The sequence below is a fragment of the Cnephaeus nilssonii genome (assembly GCF_951640355.1).
Source record: "Cnephaeus nilssonii genome assembly, chromosome: 6".
Lineage (NCBI taxonomy): Eukaryota > Metazoa > Chordata > Mammalia > Chiroptera > Vespertilionidae > Cnephaeus > Cnephaeus nilssonii.
This window is the reverse complement of record NC_137077.1, coordinates 12,258,751-12,277,523: the sequence shown is the minus strand read 5'-3', so window position 1 is coordinate 12,277,523 and position 18,773 is coordinate 12,258,751. Positions and strand designations below refer to the sequence as shown.

Sequence of the window (18,773 nt, the reverse complement as noted above, 5' to 3'; positions counted from 1 at the left end):
ACTCTTTTCACCAGGGGTATAATGAACACCTTTCCCTGTCAAAGAATTATAACAATGCTATTTTTAACGGCTGACTGAGATTCCTTTTTGTGACTGCATCACACTTTATTTGATCAATATCTGAATGCTAGGCCTCTAAGGCATTCTCTCTTTCTTTCATTAAAAATTTCACGGTGATTAGGATCTTTGGAACTAAATCTGTTGCATATATCCTTAATGATATCCTCAAGTCCTGTCAGAGGCCTAGAAGTGGAAATAGTTGAATGGTATACACATTTCTAAGGGTTTCTGATACCTAGCTGAGCAATTTACTATGAAAAACAAGTGATGTTCTTGTCAGGTTACAGCACATACCCACACAAAAACACACCCACACATACAAAGACAAACACCACTAAATTTCACTCAGCAATCTGGTAAAGATTTGGTGGGAGAGAAGTTTAAAATTGGTAGCCAAATGAGGTTCTCTACGTCTATTGATTTCTGTAATTCCTATCACAAATGTCCACTATTACTTTGGATAATAAAGAATTGACCCAATATACATAATATAATTGACCCAAGAAATAAAAACAGGCAAATTATTTGTTTTCATGTACACATAGATACAGGCATATGGATTGCGTGCACACACACACACACACACACACACACATTTAATACTAACCTACTTATAACCATAGCTGTTATGACAGGCTCCCAGCCCGAGTGGAGCACTGTCCTGGTGGCTGGATGTTTGGCTGCTACTATAATCCAGATTGGAGTGAGAGCCAAGAAAAAGACACCAACTAATGGAGAAATGTAGTAATAATTCTCTAAAATTGAAAAAGAGACAGCATTTCAGTATCTGTTCTAACCATGTAGCGAATATTAAAAATTTACCAGAAGATATGCTATCGAACATATTCACAGGCTATTTATTTTCTACAAATTTCAAACTGTAGATAAGGTGCCCAATCCGAGTGGCTCAGTGATCGAGCATCCACCTATGAACCAGGAGGTCATGGTTTGATTCCTGGTCAGGGCACATGCCTGGGTTGCAGACTCAATCCCCAGTGTGGGGCGTGCAGGAGGCAGCCGATCAATGGTTCTCTCTCTTCGTTGATATTTCTCTCTCTCTCTCCCCCTCTACCTTCTTCTCTCTGAAATCAATAAAAAAATATCCTATATACTAAAAGGCTAATATGCAAATTGGCCCCTTGCCTGGGAGTCCAACCGGGAGTTTTACCAGGGGGTGGGGCCAGCCAGCCTACTGCCCATGGGTCCTCCCCCCAGCAGGCCCCGGCCCCGATTGGCCCCTCTAACCCCGATTGGGGGGGGGGGCCGGCCTACCTTCTGCCTCCCCTTCCCCAGGCCGGCCCCTACCCATGCATGAATTCGTGCATCGGGCCTCTAGTGTTTAAAATAAATAAAACTGTAGATAAGATAAAAATATTAATGTAACTGAAAACTAATACATTAATTCGGCAAACATTTATTGAAATACCTTTGTGACCTAGCAATAGTAGGATGGGAATAGCAATAATAATAATAGGATGGGAACAGCAATAATAATAATAAAATAATAACAAAACAACAAGATTAAAAAACCAACATTTATTTGGCTCCTACTATTAACCAAGCATTGTGGGAAATGCTTTATATTCATCGACTCGTTTAATTGCCCTCACAAGTATGAGAACACTGTCATTCTTTTATTTTCTATTAAATGTATTGGGGTGACATTGGTCAACATAAACATACAGGTTTCAGTGTGGGTTTCTATGTTATAAGATATGTATGTCATTTCTATTTAATAACAAACTGAGGCTTTAGAGTTCATAGGATAGGAAACTGGAGAAGAGGAACTATCAGAGAATGAGCTTGAGAACTGACTATCAAGCCTTAGTGTGAACTCCACCAGACTAGGCCAAGAATAATTGGGAATGTGTCACTCAAGACCTACTGCCCTGTAGAGGAGAGGCCTCTTTGAACACCGAGAACATTCAGTGGACCCAAGAAGGGTTGTGTTTTCATAGCAAAGCCAGCCTTAGTGTCAGGTCTGCTGTAGATTCTCCCCAGTCAAACACAGAACCAAGCCTTGCCCTAGCTGGATTGGCTCAGTGGATAGAGCGTCGGCCTGCGGACTAAAGGGACCCAGGTTTGATTCCGGCCAAGGACACATGCCCAGGTTGTGGGCTCAATCCCCAGTGTGGGGCGTGCAGGAGGCAGCCGATCAATGATTCTCTCTCATCATTGATGTTTCTATCTGTTTCTCCCTCTCTCTTCCTCTCTGAAATCAATAAATTTTAAAAAAAAATTTTTTTTAAAGAACCAAGCCCTGTGAGGCTCAAGTTAATCCACAAATAACAGCCCACAAGAACAAAGTCCAATACTTGGCAAAGAAAAATAAATCTAGCACGTAACAGTATTACATTCACAATGTCAAGCATCCAACCAAATATTACTTTTAACCCTTTGCACTTGCTTGCTTTTTTCTCGATTCCTGCTACCGATGCTAACCGTGTCGAGTCACCCTCGACATCCGAGTGCAAAAGGTTAAGAGTTTAGGATAATATTCAGTAGCATTTACAAGCTTCATTAACTACACTGAGAAATCCTACTTACGTTAGACATTTCACCAGTCTCATAAAAGTACCCAAGTACTTATACTAATCTTTATAAAGCTAATAAATTAAATGTACAAATACAGTGAGTCTTAAATTTTCATAAATATTCACATACATACATATACAAATTTGGTAAGATTTTGATTTAAAAACCACAAGCATAGGTCAATTACTTAATTATGAATTTAAAAACGGAACTAGAAGACTGACATGTTCTCCAATGGGCTAAGTAACAAGTGCACACACACACACACACACACAAAAATGTACTGCCTCACTGGCACAAAACCATTAAAGCCATGAGTCAAATTATCAAATATTTTATATTTAAATCTTCCTAAGGTTAAAAATTGCCTGTCTCTTCTTGAAGCAGTTACATCATTCCAGGACATTTTGGTTATATCATTTTAACTGATGGAGGTTTTATTATTATCAGAGATTTCAGCCAGGGCATTCTGAATTCTTCTCAGTGACTCTAATACTTATTTTGTATAGGAGAGACTTCATAACTTAAAGACAATTGATCTCATAGTCCTAGTAGCCTTAGATTTAAGTTAAATGTTACTAAATTTTCCTGACATCTCACAAAATTCTTCAACCCTATTCATATTCTTATCGTTAATTGAATTTGGAATTTCTTCATCTTCCTAACATATTTACAGAACTTCTCACCTATGGCTAAAGTTATTTTAAAGTAGATAAAAACACAAACTCTTTCCTATCGGGTAGGAACAATTTACTATAGATATTAAAATAATATCCAAACAAACTTTATTCTTGTGGTTTTATCTGATCTTCCATCACATCTTCAAAATAATTATACCCACAAAATTCATTTAAATATTTTCTTCCATTTAAAGGACTTTGACTAATACTAAATAGTTTCATATTTTTCTAAAATGATTTTTAAAAAATTAAAAAACCTGTATTGAATGGATTCCCAGTTCTCCTTTTTAAACCACTGAATAAGGATAATTTTAAAAATCCTAATTAGGAAGCATTCTTACCTCCTAAAACTAGTAAGGTTGCCAACAATCTCTTTATAGGGTTAAACAGAAACTAAAAGCATTAAAATCCATTAAACACAATTGAAAAGAACTATTTTGCTAGGTCAGATCATCTTAGTATTTCATTTTCAGGTCAATAGAAGAGCACCATGCCAGGCTTTTAAGTTATTCTCAATATTAAGTCTCTGGAAGGTCATCTGAAGTTGAAAAAAACCACAAAAACACCCATCCCAATCCCTGAATCACTGCCCTGAATTTTCAAAGAGAAGAAAAGATTTCTCGGAATGAAACTAAAAATAATGAGTGCAGTTCCTCAAACACTTAACCAGAGTTATCATATGACCCAGCAATTCCACTCCTAAGTATGTGTCAAGAGAACTGAAAATATATGGTCATGCAAAAGTGTACAAGAATGTTCATAGCAGCATTATTCATAATAGCCAAAAAGTAGAAGCAATCCAAATGGCCATCAAATGATGAATGATAAGCAAAATGTGCTATATTCATACAATGGAATGATGTTAATCCATACAATGGGATATTACTCATACTGATTCATGCTACAACACAGATGAACCTTAAAAACATTCTACTTTGAAAAAACAGCCAGACATTGAAGGTCACATATTGTATGATTCCATTTATTGAAATGTCGAAAATAGGCAAATCCATAGAGACAGAAAGTAGGTTGCTAATGGTTGCCAGGGAATGGGGGAATAGAACAATGGGGAGTGACTGCTAAAGGTGTCTTTTTGCAGTGATAAAAATGTCCTGGAATTAGACGTTAGGCTGCACAATCTGATGAATGTACAAAACCCCACCAAACTGCACACTTTTAAAAGGTGAACTGTATGGTATCTGAATTATTATCTCATTTAAAAAAAAACCTCCAGCAATAGCCCTGGCCAGTGTGACTCAGTTGGTTGAGCATTGTCTCATGCACCAAAAGGTTGCTGGTTCAATTCCCAGCAGGGGCACAGCCTGGGTTGTGGGCTGGACCCCAGGTAGTAGGCATGCAGGAGGCAGTGGATCAATGTTTTGCTCTCACATCAGTGTTTCTCTCTCATTCTCTCTTCCCCTCTCTCTAAAAATCAATTTACAATAAAAAATAAATTGCCACCTATTTTTTTTAATTCCAACAATTGTTAAAAAAAAAAGGAGGGGAGACTATATTCTTCAAAATTGTCAATGTCATAAAAGACAAATGTACATATGTAATATTGAGAAAAAGAAAGAAAAAAAGAGAAAGCAAATGGGGTAAAACCTTAACATTTGTACATACATAATATTGAGAAAAAGAAAGAAAAAAGAGAGAAAGCAAATGGGGTAAAATCTTAACATTAGTTGAATCAGGATATAGAATATACAGGTGCTTTTTTTAAACTCTTTTTATTTTTGCAACTATTTTATACATTTGAAATTATCTCCAAATAAAAAATTTTTAAACCCTTAAAAAAAAGAGTGGGAAAACCTGATAAAATAAAAGTAACTAAAATGATTTACTGTAAATGTGTTCTACTTCAATTTCCTAACAAATCTAACACACCCATGCCCATCAAATTAGATCATATGTATAATTGTATAGGATTCTCCTTCCTTTTCCTTGGGTAACTTCTAATCCAATTCTGATAGCTAGGGAAAAATTACAAATATAGAAAACGGGAAGTGCTAAAATATTCCTCTTTTTAGGATATACTGGTGTTTTATAGGTTTCACAAAATTGAAGAATTACTTTTAGAAAATGACTAATGGCACAATCAGCAAGAGAAAATGGTCAATTAAAAGCCAACAATTGTCCTGGCCAGCGCTGCTCTGTGGTTAGAGTGTCAGCCTGCACATTGATGCTTCTCTCTTTCCCTGTCTTCTCCTGACCCCTCCCTTCTGCTCTCTCTAAAAATAAATCAGTGGGAAAAAATAACCTCACTCCTCGGGTAAGGATTTAAAAAAAAAAAAAAAGCCAAACATTATCCAATTCTAGAGATTTCTCCACTTTGCCTTCTCCTGCCTCCTTAATCTACCACCAAGGGATTTCATGTACCTTCCTTATATTTCTGTCCTTTGATTCTAAATGCATAAAAGGAACTCAAAATGCCACCCTCCAGAGCATCTTCTCAATCATTTAAGATCTTGCTTCTGGGCATGTCCTCAAAAATTTGGCTTAGCCCTAACCAGTTTAGCTCAGTGGATAGAGCGTCGGCCTGCAGACTGAAGGGTCCCGAGTTCGATTCCAGTCAAGGGCATATACCTTGGTTGCAGGCACATCCCCAGTAGGAAGTGTGCAGGAGGCAGCTGATCGATGTTTCTAACTCTCTATCCCCCTCCCTTCCTCTCTGTAAAAAATCAATAAAATATCCTATCTAATAATAGAGTAATATGCAAATAACCATCACTCCGCTACGCCCACGATTGGGCAGCGGGAGGCTGGGGGGTGGGACTCGGGGTGGCCTCTCAATGGCCGAATCGGTCGCCGCTGAGGGGAGACCCCTCAGTGTTCACGGGTCAGGGCAGCGGCGCCCGGACCCGTCCCCATCAGCTTTCGCAGGTCGGGGGGGGGGGGGGGGGGTGGCGGCGGTGCCCAAGCCTGCCTCCATGCACCTGGACGGGGGGAGGGCCTGGTCAGCAGCCGCCAAGGCTGCTTCAAGGGCCAAAGAGGGAGGCAGGGCCAGACCCCAGCGGCCGCAGCTGCTGTGGGGCCCGGGGAGCCAGGCAGGACTGGACAGGCAACCTCAGGGTGGGCCTGGGGGTGGGTCCAGCGGCGCAGCTTGACAGCAGGCAGCAGGGCCTGCTTGGCTGTAGCTGCCGACGACCCACAACAGGCAAGTGGGCCTGCAGGCAGCACCCAGCAGGGCCTGCTTGGCTGTTGCCGCGGCGACCCGGGAGCAGACAAGCCCAGCTGCAAGCAACACCCAGCACGGCCTGCTTGCCCATCGCTATGGTGTAGAGCAGGCAGGCCCCGCAGAGAGCAGAGAACCACAGGGAGCGGGCCTAAGCCATCAGCAGGACATGCCCTGAGGGCTCTCGGATTGGAGAGGGTACAGGTCGGGCTGAGGGACCCCCCCCCGTGCATGAATTTCATGCACCGGGCCTCTAGTATTAAATAAAAAATCTTCGCTCACATAAATGCCTATAAGACTTTTTAAAAAAGCTAACCATGAACTTCTGCATTAATATAAAAATCTAAAAGAATGTCTTCCCCCTACATAAAATATCTATTTAAATGACCCTAACTGAAATAACATTTGGTACTAATTTCTGGGTACTGTGGTAGGCTGAATAAGGGCCCTCAACGACATCCACGCCTTAAAATAAACTCCAAATGTTTAATGTACTTTATACAGCAAAATCCTTCCAACGTCTAGGCTTCTAAAATGGGGAGGTTATCCTGAATTACTTGGGTAAACCATAAATGTGATCACAGGTGTACTTCTAGGTGAGAAGTAGGAGATTTGACTACAGAAGAGAAAGCAATGTAACCACAGAAGCAGGGATTGAGCGATGTGATGATAAACCGAGGAATGCTGGCAGCCCCTGGAAGACGGAAGAGTAAGAGAGAGATTTCCCCTGAAACCTCCGGGAGGAGCCAGCCCTGCTGACATTCTGCCTAGAGCCCTGCAGAACTCATTTTGGTCTCTGACCTCCAGAAACAAGGTTTGTGATGTTTGTTACAGCAGCAACAGGAAACAAATACAGGTGGAAAAGTAAAACTCAGTGGAATGTTAAGCCTAATTAATACTTTAATGTGTACTTTAGTACTGATTCCCTGATATATGTAAATGAAAGAGGATTAATACAGCTAACGTGGTTCAGATTCCTGATTCCACTTAACTGCCCAACATAACCACCATCTTTTGGATCCACTGATTTCACCTTTTATTAGATTGTCGGTGGCATTTTGCAACTACTGTTATAAAATTTCATTAATGGCATTCATTATTCCCACCCTAAATTCTTTTGAAATATGTAACTGCTAGGAGTGACACCTTTGTATGTTAGCTGTTTCTGTGTAAGCAAAAAGCAATGGGCATTGTAAGATGCAAACAATTTTTTAAATGCCCTTTATAAATAAACATCAGAATTTTCTCACTAAATTGACCTTCTAGGAATCACTCTAAACTAAGATGGTGCAGTACTAAAAACTTCTGAATGCCCTACCTGGTTTGGCTCAGTGGATAGAGCATCAACCTGTGGACTAAAGGGTCCTGGGTTCGATTCCAGTCAAGGGCACATGCCCGGGTTGCAGGCTCGATCCCCAGTAGGGGGCATGCAGGAGGCAGCCGATCAATGATTCTCTCTCGTAATTGATGTTTCTATCTCTCTCTCACTCTCCTTTCCTCTCTGAAATCAATAAAAATATATATTTAAAAAAACCTCTGAAGAAGAGTGACATGCACAATAAATTTAAAATCTACTCACATCACCCCACCTCAAGGTAGTGACATTCTAAAATGTCATGTAATTAACCAGGTGGCATCCTTGCTAGTGTCCATAGGACTGAAGCAACAACCTGAGGCTGGTTGTTATTGCTCTTACAGCCTCAACTAAGCCATCTTTTTAAAGTTAACCTTGAAGAATGAGAAGTCAACATTTTGCTTCTCAGAACTTGCTCAAAAAAAGTGGATAATTTTCAAATTTAAAAAAAATAACATACATAAAAGAATGACATAGCCATGCAGTTATAAATAATTGAAAAAGAGTTTTTAAAATCATCTTAAAATTATGCAAACAAGAAGAAAGAAAAGACAACAATCATTGTGTACAGGTATTTAAGTTACTGGCCCAACTTTAGATCTTTTTAATAGCATTTAAAGATTACTATAAATATTTCTCTCTTTTCCGAGTCCAGCTCGTCTAGAGAGCGGTCTGGTTCCTGAGTAGGGGCTGCTGGGGATTGAGAAAATGAAAGAGACAGACACAAATACCGTAGGGAAAGCTGGGACCGGGTGGGACCACTGTCCTCTGATGGAGAGACAGAGACCCAGAGCCAATACAGTGTGTTTATTTTATACAGCAAAAAAACAGGAAGTTTTACTAAAGGTCAAGACAAAGGAGATTATGTGCATTCTTGGGTGGGCCCAAGTCGTATTCATTCCTGGTGGTTGGCTGGATTTAGATAATGAAACCCACCCCCTGGTGCCTGGGCTGAAGGTCAAGCTGACAACACTCCTGCCTCTGGCAAGGTGTGTTTCCAGGATGTGGCTCGGCCAACGCCACTGGATTCAGCTGACAATAATTAAAGAAATGCTCATGTGCCTTCCCAGGTGCTCTCTACAGATTACTACATGTTGAAAGATTACTATGTGAATGAATAAGTGCCTATTTTCACTTGAAATAGATCTTTTCTAGCCATATATTGCTATTTTAATTTATCTATAGTGATACTAATCTCTAGAAACTCCCTGCTAAGGCAAGATACCCTACCAATATTCCCCTAATACTAAGTCCTCATCAAAGGGATCATTTTTTGTTATAATATGTTACTGAACATATACTGTGACAAAATCAGACGGATATATCTATCTTCTATTTTCCATGCGTCTACCACTTCCTGAATAACCTCTCCTCACATTAATTTGGTAGCTTTCAAAAGGAATAAAGCATTTGGTGGAGTGCAATTTGCTTAACAACCACTATGGGGTGCTACAAAAATAAAAACAGATTTATCCTCAAGCTTATACCCTCATAATGACATTTACACACAAAGCTAATGACTGCCCAAGTGTAAAGAATGTCTTAAGAGAAGTATCAAAAAAGTGCAAGGGAAGTCAAAGGAGAAAAAGACTGGAAAATGCAGGTTCTGTGTAGCCTTCCTGGAGGGGAGGGGAATGATATAAGAAAGAAGAGAGAAAAACCACAGCTTGTATGTGAATCAGAAGATGGCTGCGTTTGACTGGAGTCAAGGACACAAGAAAGGGAGGAGCAAGCCAAACCTTGAGAAGCTAAGTTTCTACGGGCTCCAGGAGGCCTAAACGCCAGGCTACAACTTGAAATCTGTTCACTGGGCAATGAAGACTTACGCGGGGGGGGGGGGGGGGGGGGGGACTGCAAAGAATAAAGTCAATAGACGTAAACAAAGCTCTTGGGCTTGTTTTGCCCCTGCCCCTCCCCTCCAGAACTGGAAAGGTGAGAAGCAGGATGGGGGACCTATATTCACTTTAGGTATCAGAAATCAGCAAATTGTATCAGGACTAAAAGAAAGGCAGCACGCTGAATGAATGTCCATCGAGTCTTAGTACCGTGTATCAAAGCTAAGAGCACATGAGGGGAGCTGTTCCAAGTCATTTCTGAATATCCAAAATTCTAAGTGAGACTTTTCTCAATGCCCGGTTCTTTGAGAGCCATATAATATATGGCCTCTATTTATAACCAAAACTTAAAGCTGCCATGAAATCCTCTTTTTGTCTCTAAAGACCGCTAAGTGTTAAACAGAATTCAGGAATTAAACTTTGTTACTAAGAACCGGGCATCTCAGCAGGATGCATGGGGTCTTGGAACTTAAATGTTCAGAATACCATTGCACTCTAGGCTTACAACTGCTATCTTATGAGGCCCCCTAGTGCTCACAATGCAGATACTTCAGAAGTTCAAACACTGACACTTCAGAAAAACCTTTATTAAATCAACTATGGAATCAATCAGTAGCTATGATTCTAGTACCAGTTCCACCCTGGGATGTGGGGGTTCCCACACCACCAAGCAATTCTCAAAAGTCAGCTGAGTGTCCTACCATTCAACTCAATTTTGACACTATCTACAGGAAGATACTAGTATAACATCAGATTCCACAGGTTAAGGGTTTAGTCCTTCCTACAAACCTCCCCCCCCCCCCCGCCCCACCCCATATGGGGAAAAGGCCCATAGCTCCATGCCCTCTCTGAATACAAAACTCTTCCCAAATCTCTGTGTTCACCAACCCCGAAGCTCTCTGAGCCCCATCCTTTTGGGGTTTTATGGAGGCCTCATTACATAATATCCTCATTACATGAGTGACTAAATCATTGGCGACTGGTGAGTGATTCCACCTCCAGCCTCTCTATCCTCCCCAGACATCAGCGATGGGACTGAAAGATCCATCCCTCTACTCTGGGTGGTTCCCCCAGCAACCAACTGGCCCCATCCTTAGGTGCTTTCCAAAAGTCACCTCATTAACATAAACCCAGTAGTGATGAAAAGGGGCTGGTTATGAATAACAAGACACCTGTTTCACCTTTTGGCTCTGAAGCAACTTCAGGCACTGAGGACAAGATATTATGACAAAATACTAGCTCTTATCACTCAGAAAATCCCAAGGGTTTGGGGAGGCTGTGAGTAAGGAACCTTGGACAAAGGCTAAATATATATAAGAAATATATGCCGAGCACCTGAATGACCAAACATCTATTTCTTATAAATCACATCACTGCAGTAACCCATTAAAAATAATATATATTTTTCGCCGAAACCGGTTTGGCTCAGTGGATAGAGCGTCGGCCTGCGGACTGAAAGGTCCCAGGTTCAATTCCGGTCAAGGGCATGTACCTTGGTTGCGGGCACGTCCCCAGTAGGGGGTGTGTAGGAGGCAGCTGATCGATGTTTCTCTCTCATCGATTTTTCTAACTCTCTGTCCCTCTCCCTTCCTCTCTGTAAAAAATCAATAAAATATATTTTAAAAAATAATAATATATATATATATATTTAGGGAAATAAATGACACAGGTGAAATGTAAAAGATCTGATTTTAATTAGTTTAGCTTGAATTGTTTTGAGCCAACTTGCAGAAGACAAGGCCTAAAAAGTCTAAGCAATATTTAATAATAAAATTATTTTTCAAAATTATGGTCTCTGATAACATTCTACTTTGCTTTATCTCTTTTTTTTTTGCTTTATTTCTTGATCCAGTTCAACTACTAATGTATCATATATAACACTCGAAAACTGAAGCTTCAGATGACAATACATTATGATTAAGTCGTTCATAAGGAGAGTTTGTGTAATTTTAGAAAGTAAAATTTGAAAAGTCAGTACATATTTTTCTCCTCTAAAGTTGATCTATCTTCTGGAATCTCATACTTAGGTCTGTATCATTTATTATGATAACATCTTTCAATGGTATTCTTTATTCTTTTTTTTTTTTTTTACCACTGTGGCTTTAATGAAGCAGCTCAGAAATGTGTTAAAATGACTGCATGGTAATTAAGTACCCAAGTCTGCAAATAATGTACCTTTATTTTTTATGTATGTAAGGGAACGCATCCCCAAACCATTACCATCCCTCCATTGCATCCCCAACTCCATCCTCAATGTTCCTGGCCAGACCCATAGAATTTCTGTCCTCTTAATAATATTAGAAAGAAACCCTTCACCCTTTTCTACCTCTCCCTTCTTCCCCCTTCCCTCTTCCTCAGACTGGGGAGTCTTATCTATTTAATAAGGCTCGGGAAGTGGGAACCAAGCATGCCTAACTCATCCCTTTCCCTTTTGGGATCCAGCCCAGTGATAACTGTCTCCCTTCACCGATCATTAACCACCTGTTCCTGTAGAGGTGAGGACTACAAGCCGTCGAGCTGCCTGGCTGTGAGTGGGTGAATAACTTTAACACGGTAGGAGGACAACATTAAGTCACATTCTCTAATACTAACCATAAGCTAATATTTCAATCCCTGACTTCAGCATCAATTTCTAAACTGTATAATAGTTTAGAGGACAGCCCTAGCCGGTTTGGCTCAGTGGATAGAGCATTGGCCTGCGGACCAAAGGGTCCAAGGTTTGATTCCGGTCAAGGGCACATGCCTGGGTTGCAGGCTCGGTCCAACAGGCAGGAGGCAGCCAATCAATGATTCTCTCTCATCATTGATGTTTCTATCTCTTTCTTCCTCTCCCTTCTTCTCTGAAATCATTAAAAATATATTTTAAAAAAATAGTTTAGAGGACAAAAGTATGACCAATTGTCACCCAAGAATATAAATTAGAGCAGATTATCCCTTTAAAAACATAACCCTCATTTTCTATGTTTTTAATTGACTGGGAGAGAAAGGAATTGAGGATTACCCTGAGTATACTTGAATTTATATCATTCCTTGTGCATTTCACAACAACAAAACAACCAAGACCTATGGGAGCGAGATCTGACATTTAGGCCATTAACTGTTTGGTGTCCTTATTCTAGGCAGAAACATATACCCTTCTAAATAAGAAGACTATTCCTTGAACATACGCATCAGCTCTTACTGAGCATTATTTTTATGCTGCTCACTACAGAATTTGGGTAATTTTATGTACTAAATGAAGCCTCCCTTGATGTCTCTGAAAGTGGTAGGTAACTCCTACCTTTGTTAGGCTCAAGCTCTTCCTTTAGTTCAAAAACATGTATCTGAGACTCTTCTTCAAACCAAATGTACTTTAGACTTATCTAAAGTAAAGCATAAATCTGTGAAGTATCCATGAAAATATATGAGCATATGTGAATTAATGCTCCTGGTTTGGCTTATAAACTATCTTTTTCCCCTCTTGTATTACTGTGGGTTTCTCTTTTAATTTTTTTTAATTTGGCATCTAAAAAAAAAAAAATGAACCACAACCAATTTTCAGCACTATCGATTCTCGCAATCATATTCATTCATATTGGTAGTAGTCCCAGAGTATAGATCGCAGTAAACAAGTCCTTAGATTCTATAAATACTCTATCACTGTTATCAGAAATCACATATATAAGATGACTCCAACTTCACACAGTATTCAGGTTAATTTTCATGGTGATTTTTTTCTTTTAGTTAATTGCCAAGCTGGTTTCTGATTGGGGGGAAAATCATTCGGTTTCAAGCACCACCATAAACTTATGTTCTGGGACAGTAGTACAATGCACGTATCAGAACACTGTAGGTTGACTCCTCGCTGGCTACCCATTTAGAGGAAAGGGCAGAGGTCATAGAACATGACAGACCTGTGTTCAATCTTCCTACCAGTAGTGGGTAACATACATAACCTGTATGAGAGCCTCAGTTTTCTCATCTGAAATTAGAGATGATAATATAGAGTTTTAAACTATTCTATAAGAAAACAAGTATGTAAGAAAAAATATATGAGACCCACAACACATAGTACGTGTACAACAAATAGCAGTTATTGTCCTAATCAGTCTCAACCACACTTCTAACATGGATGAAGGCCATCACAGATTCATGGCATTGCTATAACAATATTTATTTAAAGAGATTCTGATTAACACATTATATTTAGTTTCAACTTACCAAGACAGGAGTACAAACCCTGGCTTATCCAAGCCAATATGGCAAGCGTTATAAGGTCACCAAAACTAGCAGCGATGGGTGTGGCAACATTATCAGGATTTATACCAGTCTTCTTTGAACCAACGATAACCCCAACCATGATTATTCCTAGAAGAAAGAACATTCATTACTTTTCTGCTAAGATTTTGAAAACAATCAATTGCCCTACATACGAAATACACAGGCTAGACAAACAGCCTATGAATTTCAGTTAGACTGCTTAAACAAGTGACTAACACAAACAAAACATTTGACACCAGTGCTCTGGCAAAATGCCTTTCAAGGAATTCCAAGTGGGGAATCATGGAAGATTCAAGAAGGTCAGTGTTGCGTTTAGACACCTGAAAACCTCCTGTCAAATAAAGTTAAAGCTAAAGTTTCAAATGTAGTAACTTGTATGTCTTAGATGTAATGTATTTGTGTGTATCAAATGCACACATTTTATTTTAACCCTCAAATAATGCATGAAAATATCAAAGAAAGCTAAGTCATATTTGTATGCATAGCAACTGGGGCAGAAAACCAATAAAAACAGATTTGTTTACACAGTGGTAGCCAGGAATACTTGCTTCCTTTTATTATTTCAAGGTACTGAAATGTTAAGAGGAAGGAAGTAATTGAATTCTGAACATGAGGCACGAAGCTGTCATTGTATAGAATGCTCTCGCAATCCAACGTTTGTGTCTAGGAGCCTATAGCTAGAGAACAGAAGCTGAAAATGTGGCTGTGTACTTACACTTTTAAGTCCTTATCTTCCTGAATCATAGAAATGGGAGAAAAATGATAACGTTTATATCCACACCTAATTGTATAGATTTTCTCATGCCAACACACTCATTCAAAGGATGCAGTGGAGACAATTTAAGATTAGTTTACTTACGTGCTAATAAAAATCAATATGGAAGCCTTGATATGGCTATAAAAAAACAACAGGATCTCATGGCATTTTAAGATTGGAAATGACTCTAAATTATTTTCTTCTAGCAAACTCATGTTATAGGCAATACAACTGAGAGGGTTTACGTTCTTGCCTAAGGTCACAGAGGTTGTAAGTAACTCCAGTCCACTGTTTTCTCTACTATTCCATAAAGCCAAAATTCTTAAAAGTAGAATTGCTTGGCGGGAGGGTGGGGGGCGGGCAACGGGGGGATACGGACACATACGTAATACCTTAATCAATAAAGAAAAATTTTTAAAAAGTAGAATTGCTGTCTTGCTTCAAAATAATGTCTCATATCTTATATTCTGGAGGCTTTTTCAATCTATGGACTTACTACCTTTCCCATAATACCAATGAAGAACAAAAAAAGCAACAGCAGAAAAAATGTTTAAATGTATTATGCAATCAATAATCAATCAAGATGTGATAATGCAGAATTCTTTTTTCAAAATCAGCACATTTAAAGATCTATATGGAAAGTTTTATAACAGAATGCCATCTATATAATTTCAGCTGAAAAAAAAATTTTTGCCATTTGGACCAACGGAAAGTGCTGGGAGTCATCAAACAGGTTTTAATTCTGCTTTTTCTGTGAACAGGCTGATGAAATTAGACAAGTCAACTTACTTGAGTCAATTTTCTCACCTACAAACGGTGGTTAGTAGTATCTGTTCTGCATATATTAATTGGGTTATAAGGTCAAGTTATCAAAAAATTGGAACATATATTGTTTAAAGTAAGAAGCATTGAACACGTATTTTTAAAATTGGAATTTTTATGGCTTTGAAAATTCTAGGCAATACATACATGTGCTAGACTGAATTTTTCAAATAATTCTCTCTATATGAAACAAAATTAGAAAGAAAACAGAAGCAAATGAGCCTAAATAGAATGCTAATGCTTTAACATTTCTTTAACCAGAAATAAATTTTCTAATAGCTTAACTTCACTCTCCTTTGGTCAGTGTTGATGCTACTCAATTCTAGTATTTCTATACATAGTCATACACCGCTTAACGACAGGGATACATTCTGAGAAATGCAATGTTAGGCAATTTCGTCATTGTGCGAACATCATACAGAATGTACGTGTACAAACCTAGATGGTATAGCCTACTGCACACCGAGGCTATATGGTATAGCCTATTGCTCCTAGGCTACAAGCCTGTATATCATGTTACTGTTCAACACAACATGAGATTAAATTAATCACAAGAGAAAAGGATGCAGTTTAAACATGGTAAACATTAGATGTATGAGATTGCTGCCCAAGAAACACATCATACTGTTTTACAGTAATTTTTTATAAGTAGAAAGAGTAGACTCTAAACTAATGATAAATAATACAGTAAATACATAAACCAGTAACATAATAATCTATTATCATTATCAAGTATTATGTACTGGACATAATTGTATATGCTATACTTTTATTTTTTTAAGTATATTTTTATTGATTTCAGAGAGGGAGAGGGAAAGAGAGATAGAAGCAACAACAATGAGAGAGAATCATTGATCAGCTGCCTCCTTTATGCCCCCTACTGGGGATTGACTTGCAACCTGGGCATGTGCCCTGACTGGGAATCAAACCATGACCTCCTGGTTCATAGGTTGACACTCAACCACTGAGCCACACCAGCCAGGCTGTGCTATACTTGCATATGATCGGCAGCACAGTAGGTTTGTTTACTTCAGCATCACCACAGACATGCGTTGTGCTAAAACATTACAATGACCATGACATCACTTGGCAATAGGAATTTTTCAGCTCTATGATAATTTTACGGGACCACCGCTGTATATGTGGTCCATCACTGACTGAAACATCAGTAAGCAGTGCATAACTGTATAGACCAGAAACTACTCCTGATACAATTAAGTACTAAAACAAAATGTTTGAAAATATTTTAGAAGTCTTTTTTAAAATATATTTTTATTGATTCCAGAGAGAGGAGGGCAGAGAGGGGGAAAGAGAGATAGAAACATCAATGAGAGAAACATTGAACAACTGCCTCTTGCACGCCCCCTACTAGGCATCGAGCCCACAACCCAGGCACATGCGTTGACTGGGAATCAAATCAGTGACCTCCTGGTGTATGGGACACAATGCTCAACGTACTGAGCCACACCGGCTGGGCAAGAAGTCAAGTCTTAATTATAAATAAATTCTCTAAGTTCTGGGAAAGAACCTAGCCAAAAAGTTAGCTTCATTATATGATCACCTAGCAAGAGAATCTTCTTTTGAACTTTGCTGGTGATTTAAGGGTGAAAAGATGATGATTATAAAATAAAAAGAACCAAGTCTTTATGATTATGAGTCCATAAATAATTTAGTTATCCGGTGTGAAGTTCATGTTAATTAATAAATATTTTAAAAATGATATCCCAACTGAAAATTTCTAATGTAGTTAGTTTTTTACAACTTCTGGCACTCTCAGATTCAAGAGCCAACAATCTGTTTTGTTAAGCTTACGGTTATATTTGTATTGCCACAGAGACAGTGCAGAGTTTTCTCTGAAATCTGAAACTTGAAAAAATTTCAACAGAGAGACTGCTTTTGGAACTCAGGATTCTTGGAATCCTTGTTACTCAACGGACAAGCCAGTAAAATCCTCAGCATGCTTTTCCAGAAAGGAGTTTCTCAATTAAGTTAACAGAAACAAAGGAGTAACTCAGCTATTCTGACCTTGTTTGGGAACTGTACCAGGGTACCTGAGGCCAGGAGACAACTCCAAAAGCCTGTTCTGCACTCGGGTTTACAGATAATAAATATAAATACATCTGAAAGAAGATACTTTTAAAGTTTGTAGACAACTCTTTGATTTTTTTTTTATTATGAACACATACCATTTAAATAAAAAGTGGGCATGATATTGGGAAATGAAAGTAAAAGACTCCGAGGAGGCGCGTGTGAGTGTTCTTACCCTGCAGAAGAGAGGCGATGAAGGCAGTCGCTACACTGCTAGAGCACAGCAGTATGGAGTGATCAAGGTAGTACTTCCCCTCTGGAATCCAGCCCAATATGACCGCCGCCACGGCTGCTAGAAAACCGACCACGGTTGCTTGAACCTAAAAAATTTTTTTCATAAAATTCAATGGGATTATTCATTTCGCAAACACACCTATAAGCCTGATTACATAAATGCGCATAGGAGGAGCCAGAGGAAAGTATTGATACTAGTAACTGAGCTGCCTTTTAGAGAAGCTACTATATTTTAGTTTTAGTATTCTCTAAGGCGGTGGGTTCTCAAGCTGCCCAGGTATGGGATAGGGTCCAGGGATCTGTTTTTAACAAGTATCTCAAGTGACTTTCATGATGGAATCCACAGATCACCTAAGAAAATACTGACTTTAGTGCTGAACAGCACACAGCCCACAGAAGGGAAGTCCGACGCCAGAGGCAGTGTTGGCCAGAAACTGGACTTTACAATCCAAAGATAAGAGTTTGACCACTGGCTACACCACTTACTTAATCTTGCGGCAAATTATTCAAATTCATTTATTCAACAACTATTAATTTAGCGTCTATCATGTACCGGGCACTATGCTTGGTGTTGGGCTATAACAGTGGTCAAAACAGGTTTATTCCTACTCTTAAAGAGCTTTGGTTGGTGGTCATTAAACAATAACCTTACATATAATCACAATCATGATGAATGCTATACAAACTTTAGTTCCTGCCCGGTCGGTGTGGCTCAGTGGTTGAGCGTCAATCTACGAACCAGGAGCTCACAGTATGATTCCCGGTCAGGGCACATGCCTGGGTTGTGGGCTCAATCCCCAGTAGGGGGCATGCAGGAGGCAACCGATCGATGATTCTCTCTCATCATTGATGTTTCAATATCCCCTCCCTCTCCCTTCCTCTCTGAAATCAATAAAAATATCGTTTTTTTAGATGTGTATTTTTTGGGGGGACATCCTATATTTGCACAAATATTAACTCAAACTCTGGCTCT

General features: G+C 39.2%; 1 protein-coding gene across 3 annotated transcripts in view; it reads right to left on the bottom strand.

The window, feature by feature from the left end:
• SLC41A2 (solute carrier family 41 member 2) overlaps window positions 1-18,773 on the bottom strand; it is a 75,302-nt gene that overhangs the window by 22,310 nt on the left and 34,219 nt on the right. For all 3 annotated transcript variants that reach the window (XM_079775098.1, XM_079775097.1, XM_079775099.1), the window contains exons 5-7: window positions 17,742-17,886; window positions 13,840-13,986; window positions 668-815 (exon numbers count right to left, since the gene is read on the bottom strand). In XM_079775098.1, coding sequence (XP_079631224.1) covers window positions 668-815; window positions 13,840-13,986; window positions 17,742-17,886 — 440 coding nt within the window. The remainder of the gene's footprint in view (window positions 1-667; window positions 816-13,839; window positions 13,987-17,741; window positions 17,887-18,773) is intronic.